The sequence below is a fragment of the Trichoplusia ni genome, unplaced genomic scaffold (genome assembly GCF_003590095.1).
Source record: "Trichoplusia ni isolate ovarian cell line Hi5 unplaced genomic scaffold, tn1 tig00003723, whole genome shotgun sequence".
Taxonomy (NCBI): domain Eukaryota; kingdom Metazoa; phylum Arthropoda; class Insecta; order Lepidoptera; family Noctuidae; genus Trichoplusia; species Trichoplusia ni.
This window is the reverse complement of record NW_020800442.1, coordinates 23,392-32,964: the sequence shown is the minus strand read 5'-3', so window position 1 is coordinate 32,964 and position 9,573 is coordinate 23,392. Positions and strand designations below refer to the sequence as shown.

Genomic DNA, 9,573 nt, shown 5'->3' with positions numbered 1-9,573 from the left:
ACATTTAATTATTAAATATCTTCAGGATCATTTCTTACTAACCGTTTACTAAGATATTCTCTAATTATGTAATTACACAGTCCTTTAACGTCAAACGAAATATTTTACATAAGAACTCTTGAAAGTTGTATGGGATACATTATTTTTTGTTTAAGCGAAAAGCGTTTAACTGCGAAAAACAAGAATGATTTAATAACTCGTGTAGCAATCAATAACAGAATAGGGTTCCTTGCTTTCAAAGAACAAACGGTTTCCTCAAGTGTATTTTGCGTTCAATATTTACTTTAAACAAAGGTGTAAAGAAAGCCTTCTGTGAGAGCAAACCGTGAAATTGTGTTGCTACTAGTTTCCCTCGGCAAATACAAACTATCTTTATACGTGGGTTATTGTAGAAATAAAATAAACTTTACCATTATTTGTTTATTGTTGAGTTTCAATTGTTTTCAGGAGCTCCTCAATTGTAATGTATCCTGTACTATTCAATATTATTGAAGTTGCAAAATTTCGTTTACCCGTACCCCGTACCAAGCTGGGACTGACACTATAATAGCGTAATAGTCTTAAGTGGTCAATCTCATTTTTAAAAGAAGTGACTTCGCATGTTCACTCAAAAACCTTTTAGCAAACCTCACTACGGACGATTTAGTTCGACATACTGTGATATGTTGGATGATTTGTAAATTACTACTGATCGAAAATGTAGCCTATACATATTTACTTTTACAGGTAGTACGTACAGCCAGGGCCTTCTTACGAGATGCAGTAGTTGAAGTTCCCATGCATGGGACATGGATTTTCTATAATAAAATAATGATGAAAATCGGTTCAGTAGTTCCCGACTGAACCTACCAGAAAATCGCTCACTACATCTAAATATTCTAGTCTGTTATTTCATAGTTAGTTCAGTGCTAGTTTCCCTAATTGCATCTAATTAGTTATTCAGTTTAAGTGTGCAAATATAATAGGGAGTGATGAATAAAACAACAATATGTTCATTCATGTATAATTTATTTCCATTTGCGACTGGGTATTTAACGAATCTCACTTAAAACAATACAAGTGTAAGACCTGAGTCCGCACACTGTTTCACTTCTACGGACACATCAAATTGGTTCGTAATACAGACTAGTAAAATAATGGAGTGTTCATCGTTTACTGCAAAGGAATAACTTTAATGTGCGTTACTTTATAGATATTGTTGAACAATGACCGCGTACAGCCAAACTTACGAACAGCGATTGATTTTTCGTAATAAAAATTGCTCTTTTATTAGTTTTCCGACAGATGTTTTCAAATTCATTCATTATAGACCTTTCCATATCTCCATTAGTTTACTGCTCTGTGTATCGCAGGCACTCGCGACGGTACGGACGCATCCTACATAATCATGAATAAGTCATGAGAAAAGAGAGTAATTCCTAGCCTCTGTTTGTATTGTAAATAACTACTTAGGTCCCTTTATTTGACACATAGGTTTCAGAAAATTAACTACTTTCAAGCATTCGGGTGTTGTGATGTCGCATATTATGATCAAGTTTTTTTTATAATTATTAGTCCGCACCACCATACATTTATTCTACACAGTTAATATATAACTAGGAAGGCTAACATCGGAAATCTCACGTATATCAGTGGATCAAACTAATAAGATGAATAAATTCGTACGTTAACACACAAATCACTTAGAAAATAACAAATTCATTCAAGGATAACAGATTAATCTGCTCCGGTACAATTTGTGCTTACACTGTGTCTGTAGTAGAAAAACAGTATAATCCTCACACAAACTTATAGCCTTTAATATATCACATAAAGTTTAGGTACGATTATAAATACATTACACTCTCGCGTCCGCTACTACTGGGGCCACTGCTAAACTTAGAGAGAAGCCGCTCTTTTGTAAAAAAAAAATGAATATAATATTTAAAAAAACGAATACAATAAGAAATATTAAAAATTCTGTGAGTATGGAATAATGAAGGCGGCCACAGTTTGATTTGAGATTATATAGCAAGTTCATATCGGTGGCTTGTTCGTTTTCGGTAACGAAGAGTTTCATTTACTATATTATTAATTATTATATAAGTTTACGGATCTAGTACATATTGAAAGGCTACCATTCATAATGATTAATTCTATTACTACTTAGGTTATGTTTCATTCTAGTTAGCATATGAAGAATCGAGTTATTTTTTAATCCGTTAACACCCCGTCTCTTAATTATACCCAAATAAATAAATTAAAGTAGGTCGCCGCTTTCTGCACAACACTGGTTATTATTAAATTCTCTTAATTTGAGATCACTACAGCTTGACAACCCACAACATAAAAGTACTTTAAAAGTACCCCAAATAAATACAAATTGGATGGAAGAACTAAATGCGAAAATATACAATTAAATTGATATAATCAAACTTACTGATCCACATATTAAAACAAACAAGCCACACAAACAAGTCATTTAAATAAAAAATAAATTAATCTAATACATTAAATTACTTGACACGGTTATTATAACTCGGAATGTTCGTCTTCGCCATCGGAAAGCTGCAGCGGTGGTTCAGTGGTCTCGGTTTCCTCAGCTTTTTCTGTGGCCGGCTTCTCCTCCTGCGTATCTTCAGCTTTCTCCTCCTCATCAACCGTTTCTGGCTCAAGAATAGGCTCTTCAGTTTTGTTTTCAGCTTCCTTCTTAACCGGCTTCTTTGGTCGCCATATTTTCATCTTGTTCAACATATACTTCACTTCACGGTCTAAGCTTGACAACTTCTCTCTAATGCTTTCCACTGTTAGTTTGACTTCTTCGTTCTTTTTCAAAGCGTTTTGCTCCTTGATAGATGTCTTGAGCCAAGACCCGGTCTCATCAATCTTTTTCTCTAATACGTTTACTTCGACATCAGTGAACACTTCCTTGTCAGGATTGAAGTCCTTTGTAAGGTTTCTTGCCACTTTAAGGAATTCGCTTGAGTTATTTAACAAGTTGCGGAGTGCGGCGATGGCATCGGGCCTCTCCCTATGTTCCCAAAAATTGTAGAATATTGGGTTAGTTTTATCCTTGATGGCAGCTAACTTAGCCTCAAACAAGTCTGTGGCCGCCTCATAACCATCTTCGTATAACCATTCGGATGTCTCAGTGCAAAGTTTCTTTATCTCATCGATCTGTTCTTGAGTTCCGCATTCGGCATACTCATCCATATCCAACTTCATTTGTACATCTACGACGTAAGCCTCCAAGTTGTTAAGCGCAGTTTCTCGCTCAACTCGTTTTTTATCAACCAAGTTCAGCTCTGCTATCTTCGCTTTGGAAGTTTTGAACTGTTCTGGTGAAAGAGGTTGCAAGTTTATGTGTTGTTCCTCAGACTTGACAGGCTCTTTAAGAACGACTATCTTTGGCTTGGGTTTGACCTCGGGTTCAGTAGCATTCTGCTTATCTGTTTCCGTCTCATTTATCTTCTTTGTTTCATTTTTAGCTTCACCATCTTGGGGTTGTTCTTCAGGTTTTTCTTCTACCTTTTCTGGAGTTTCAGCATCTGATCCAAAGAGTTTGCTTATCGTGCTTCCGATCTTAGACAAGGTGCTGTCTTTGTCATCATCCTCATCTGTTACAGTTTTCTCAGCAACAAATTCCACATTAACCAAGTTTAGAAGACCAGAGTCGTCCATGTTAAAGTGCGCCTTGATTCCCTTGTGTTCAATGTTTTCGCCAGTGTGCTTAGCTAAGGCTGCACCAACTCCGTTCAACAGAACTTGGCTAAGGTTCACGGATCCGATGAACGCGATTTCATTGGAAGGAATGTGGTCTAGCTCAGCATAGTTGACGTGGAAGCCGAAGTCGTCGGTGTGTTTATTGAAAGTGATTACCTTCTTCTGTGGGTAGGGATTCATGGGGCCGAACAATGTCCTCTTGATCTGAAACAATTATATCGACCATTACAAGGTTGCCCCTCCTCAAACGCTTACCATATGTTAGTTGTTGAAGTTTAGTTACAAAAGGGACCCCGAAAAACACCGAAATAAACAAGATAAGTCAAAAACCATTTTAGCAAGCTCTCAAAAGCGATTTCAACACTGTCTTAAATAAATATAAATTATAGAAAAAAAGTGATACCGTAGGATCCTGAAAGAAATGAAAATTCGATTTACTATAGGTAGGTAAAGATTAGGATAAATAAATTGAACTAAAAAATTAAAGGGTAAAATTATTTTTCTCGTAATGGTAGTAATATCTACCTGACATACTTCTATAGATATAAATAAGAATAGGATAGATTGCAATTGAAAATTGAGCCTTAGGTTTTGAAGTTTTAAGTCAACCATATGCTGAAAGAGTATATCATACTTAACATGTTTAATAGAAATCTTAAGTACTTGTAAAACTTACCAGCTTCTCGTTGCCGTCAATGTTTCGTGTAAAAGTGACTTGGATAGGTAAGAGAACAGCGTCGCGTACGTTTAGGGGTGCCACCTTGTAGCCTGTTGCCAGAGATGCCGCCCTGCGAACAGAAAAGGTGTGATAATTTTAAAATAACTTCCTAAAATAATCTGTACACTTTCTAGCATTTTATTAGCAGTGTTTCTCTACTGATGAAAAATTGGAATGGAACGCCAATTTTTATTTATTTCTGGTTTTAGGGTTTTTTTTTTGAGAATGTTGTGATTTGACTGTGCTGATTGTAAAGACAAGTTTTCACAAGTAAAGTAGTGGCGTCATTGCTTGACATTGGACATAGAGGAAGCTTTGGTTATGGATTGAAGACAAAGACGGTACTGAGTGCATCATTTTTAAGTGAAGACTTTCCTTCGGGATTTTTGTCACGTTATATCCAAACTTAGAGAACATAAAGTGTTTTCTAACTATTTCTGGATGTTTGTTGGACCAACAAGTTCGTGTTCCTAGCAGGTCGTGTCGCCGTTGCATCAATACTCGGTCCCCACCTGTAGACGGCGCCCATGGTGGCGGCCTCGTCCGCGTTGATGGACCTGGCGGGGTCGTGGCCCACGGCGTGGGTGAGCGCGGCCAGCGCGGCGGGCACGCGCGAGGCGCCGCCCGCCAGCACGAGGCGCGCGCCCGAGCCCGCGCCGCCCGCCGCCGCGATGGCGCGCTGCACCACGCCCGACACGCGCGGCCACAGGTCCGCGCACAGCGCCTCGAACTCGGCGCGGGTCACCTGCAACACACAACGTACTCATAACAGGTTCACCACTACCTAACCAAAGTCTGGGCAACTGCGAGTCGGACATGCACGCTGAGGATTTCAAAAGAATTTCAGGACTAAGGGATTTTCCTTATAGGTAAGGTACCCTTAAAATCCAATAAATAACAATCAATATGGATAAATACAAACAAAATACATACCAGTAGTTTAAAGTCCTTATCATCAAGTAAGCTCTCAATCTGAGCGTAGAACTCAGTGTTTGCAGACAATATAATCTTCAGTCTCTCAGCCTCTAACAGTAGCTTAGCCATAGCACGGGGTGAAGCTCTGACGTCACCGCCACCGTTCGCTTCCCATGCCTTGATCAGGTGCTCGCGAAGGCGCAGTGTCATTTCGTGACCACCCAAAGTCCTAGAAAGAAAAATAAGATTATAATCAAATAGTCATTGTATCTGATGAAAGGAAACTGTATCTGTGAATCAAAGATGTAAAGAGTCGATTTTTATGCATACAAGCTTTTTTTTGCATAATACTCATTTGAACTTGACCATGGAGAACTTGGCATACTGGTATTTAGTAATATTACGCAGCTTACTAAATAACCTCCAAAAGTTACAGAATATACAAAGTTAAGACTTCACACTATTAAAAAACCATCTTAAGGTAAATTTGGAATAAATTGTTCTCAAAATCCCATTCAAACTTTCCATGTGGTAAGTAGATTTGCACATCTAACTTACCTATCAAAGCCAACGCCCAGCACTTGCAGTTGCGGCACAGTCTCAACGTAGCCCTTGTCCTTTATCTTAACAGTCTTGTACTCGACAAGTGCGGCCTTTGTGGATGCAGCGCCCATGTCGAAGAACAAGGCGTGCCATGCCGTCTCGTTGATTTCCTAGGGTAAAATATAGCAATAGTTAACTTCAGAATAAGAGTACATGCATGGATAACAAAATACACTTTACAAAGAAATAAAAGTATAAATAAAGTATTCTGGTCCACATCCTTTATGACACTAATTAGTAGATACTATACACTATACACAAACACATATAATATAACACTTCGTTTACATATACTATGTAAACAAAGTTTCTCCTGCTGTCTGTCCCCATACAGGCCTATTTTTCAAAGACCAGCATTTTTTCTTACCTGGCCATTTGATATTTATTTATTAATGTCTAAGTGTAAAGCGTATTAACTGGTCAAGAGTATGGGTAGGCCCCTCATAGAAAGGAGATAGTGAATATGGAACTAGGTAGGTAAATTGCTAGAGGCAGACATCGTCCTGATAGTGTGCTTATTTAGCCAGAACTATTTAGGACATTTCGAAATATATATTTATAATAACGGTTTCGATTTTGCCATTGATATTCAACACTAGCTGTCCGTTCCGAGTAAAAAATTATCCCACGGGAAAATGAAATCGGCATTAAAACTATCCTGTGTTAATCCTGGTTAAAAACATCTGTGTATTAAGGTTCGCCTAAATCCGTTCAGTACCGTTTCCGTAAAATAAAAATAAACACAATCTTTTGCGTTTGTAGTACAATAGGACAATATATTTTTTATTAGCTCTTAAAGTTTGAAAGTGGCACCGGTTACAGAGAAACTACGTGGTAACCGACTGTCATGGTATGGGCATGTTATGCGGAGGAATGAAAATCATGTGGTAAGGAAGGCGTTAAGCATGGATGTGGATGGATATAGGGGAAGAGGACGACCAAAGAAACGATGGATGGATTGTGTGAAAGACTGTAAAGTGTGTTTCTTGTGAGATGACGGCCGATAGGAAGGTATGGAAGAAGATGACATGTTGTGCCGACCCCAAATAAAATAATTGGGATAAGGGCAGGGGAATGATGATAGCCCTTAAGGTTGTATTGCAAAAATTTGGCTGTTCGTGAAAATATAATCCTGTTTATATTTAAATCTTTAAAACTATGCAATAGATTCCTATGCGGTTTTTTATGTGATTCAACAGAAAGGTTTTTTGTGCACAACATAATAGAAAAATACTGAAAATTTTAAAGGTTTCTTAAGTAAAGGCCATTTTTTACGCTTTCCTAGCAAACCCCTAACTGCCCTACAAGATATTTATATTAAAATAATATTGTACAATTTTATAAACCACACAAAAAAGATAGCGAAAGCATATGGTATCTTTTAATATTGACTTTTCTGTAACCAAATTTTGTTGGAAAATGGTATTAAGTAAAAATTAACTTTGCTATCTGTGGACTCGTAACTTATGCACATATTACCTTAAATTGATTCAAACTTATTAAAAAAAAATCTAAATGTTTTTGACTGGTTGTAGTAGATTTATTCATCTTAAGCCGGCTTAAGAATTTAGTATTTTTAGTGTGGATTTTCCATACAGTTTGTTAGTATATAACAGATCAATTATTTAAGCTTAAACTTGAATAATTGATTATTGATACTTCTTGAAATGTACTTAACTATAGAAAACACATAGAACCTTGTATATTTAAGTGACCAGGAAAATACCATCTGATAAGATACAGTGTTCTCGTTACTGCTTACCTTCCTCCTAAATATGCCATAGTTGATGGCGATTCCAGTGTAGTCATTGATGAGTTGCAAGACATTCAAACCGGCGAGAGCGGCGGCGTCCTTCATCGCACGACGCTCAGCTTGGTTGAAGTATCCGGGCACAGTGATAACACACTCGGTAATTGGTTGTCCTGAGATGGTTGATATTTGTAATTATTTATATAATTTTATTTGTATTGCTACAGAATGGTTTTGTGTAAAAAAGTTGCACGGAAAGTAAAAGTAATATGAAGAATCTATTAAATGATAACTAACTAAATAACAATTGTCCTATAAAAGCGAACTTACCATGGCTTATTTCAGCAAAATCTTTAGCCTTAGCTAAAAGCTGTGCAACCAACTCCTCCGGTGAGAATTTTGTCTTCTCATCATGTACAAAAACTGGAGTTCCTCGCTCTGTGGGTACTATCTCAAAGTATGGATAGCGGGCTCTGCAAACAAGGCATTGTATAAAGGTCAATGAAATTACAATAAGGATATTGATTTTCTAAATTCTTAGTTTATCTATAGAGTTAAATCTTTAGTTAGTATCCATTATCTTATAATTGACTGGTTCTGAGAGTATTTTCTTATTTTTTATTATTGTGCTTAACAGTACATTATGTATATACCAGCTTGAAAATATATATATTTATTTAAGTACTTATATCATTAAGAAATTTTAGGTTACTTTCGAAACAAGTACAACATTTAGAACCTAGAACTAGAAAGTTCTTACAATGCTAACCCTTATCAATTTAAGAGACCTGTGCTTTGGAGGCAAGTACACTGTATTTGTAAACAATTTACATGGATTATGTTTCATGATTATGTAAAAATTCATCATTTCACACATCATTGGAAATGATGTAAGTAGTATTGAGATCTAATGTAAGATAACATAAGTATGGAATGATTCTGCATGTCTTAGACATGTTTTGATTAATTAGGTAAATAAAAGTTATTACGTGTCACTGACCTATATGCTTGGACCATAGGGTGATCATACGGCTTTCCAAGTAAATCCAACAAATACTTGTATGAATTTTTCGGGAACCGGACGCCAACATTGACGGCGTCTTCGCCGAATGTACGCACGTCGTCCCTGAACGCCACGACAGCTGGTGTCTTCCTCTTCGACTCCTTATTTAACACAATCTCCATCGGAACGCCCGGAGACACGATGCCGATCTTCATCCATTCTGAACCTAAATCGATGGATATAACCGCTGCTGCTTCTGTTTGTTGACTTAAAAATAATGGTAACAGTATCACACTCAACACCGCGAACATTTTCTGTGAAGAAAAAATAAAACACTGTAAAGAATCTCGAAACTACTAAAACACATCAGCGATTCCGGAAAATAGGCTGACGGCAAAATAGTATAATACATTTGTTTTGTGAGAAAGTATGCACTTACAATATTTAAAATCATTTTCTTTCAATACCCTAACATTTAGGATAATTATTTTATAGGATCACCACTCATATAACAGTGTGGAATAATTAAAAATCTTTATATTTTAATTCGCTACAGTGAGCCAGCTACTTTAGTCCACGTCAAGTTTAACGTGTTTTCTTCTTTTTGGTTAACGGAATTGTTGCCAGAATACTACGGCATAAGCCACGTTTAAGTTTTGGAGATATTTTTTTTACATTGCATATTATTAAGTATGTTTATAATTATTTATATTAATTGTTTAATGATCGAATATATATATATTTTTATAAATTAAAAAGCCGTCATCATTAAATCAATAAAAATTTTCGATAAATCGACTATTAAAAATGGTTAATGATAATTTCACATCTCTATCGAATTCGGAAACGGAAAATCTACCATAGACTTGAACAAATCATATG

General features: G+C 36.5%; 1 protein-coding gene across 1 annotated transcript; it reads right to left on the bottom strand.

Annotated features, from left to right (window-relative positions):
• Window positions 1-989: 989 nt before the first annotated feature.
• On the bottom strand, window positions 990-9,294 carry LOC113508064 (hypoxia up-regulated protein 1). The gene is made up of 9 exons (XM_026891028.1): window positions 9,131-9,294; window positions 8,689-9,005; window positions 8,019-8,161; window positions 7,701-7,861; window positions 5,894-6,048; window positions 5,354-5,564; window positions 4,933-5,165; window positions 4,379-4,490; window positions 990-3,906 (listed from the first exon to the last, which is right to left on the bottom strand). The coding sequence occupies exons 1-9, from the start codon at window positions 9,143-9,145 to the stop codon at window positions 2,512-2,514; spliced, it is 2,742 nt and encodes a 913-aa protein (XP_026746829.1). The 5' UTR covers window positions 9,146-9,294; the 3' UTR covers window positions 990-2,511.
• Between the last annotated feature and the right edge of the window lie 279 nt (window positions 9,295-9,573).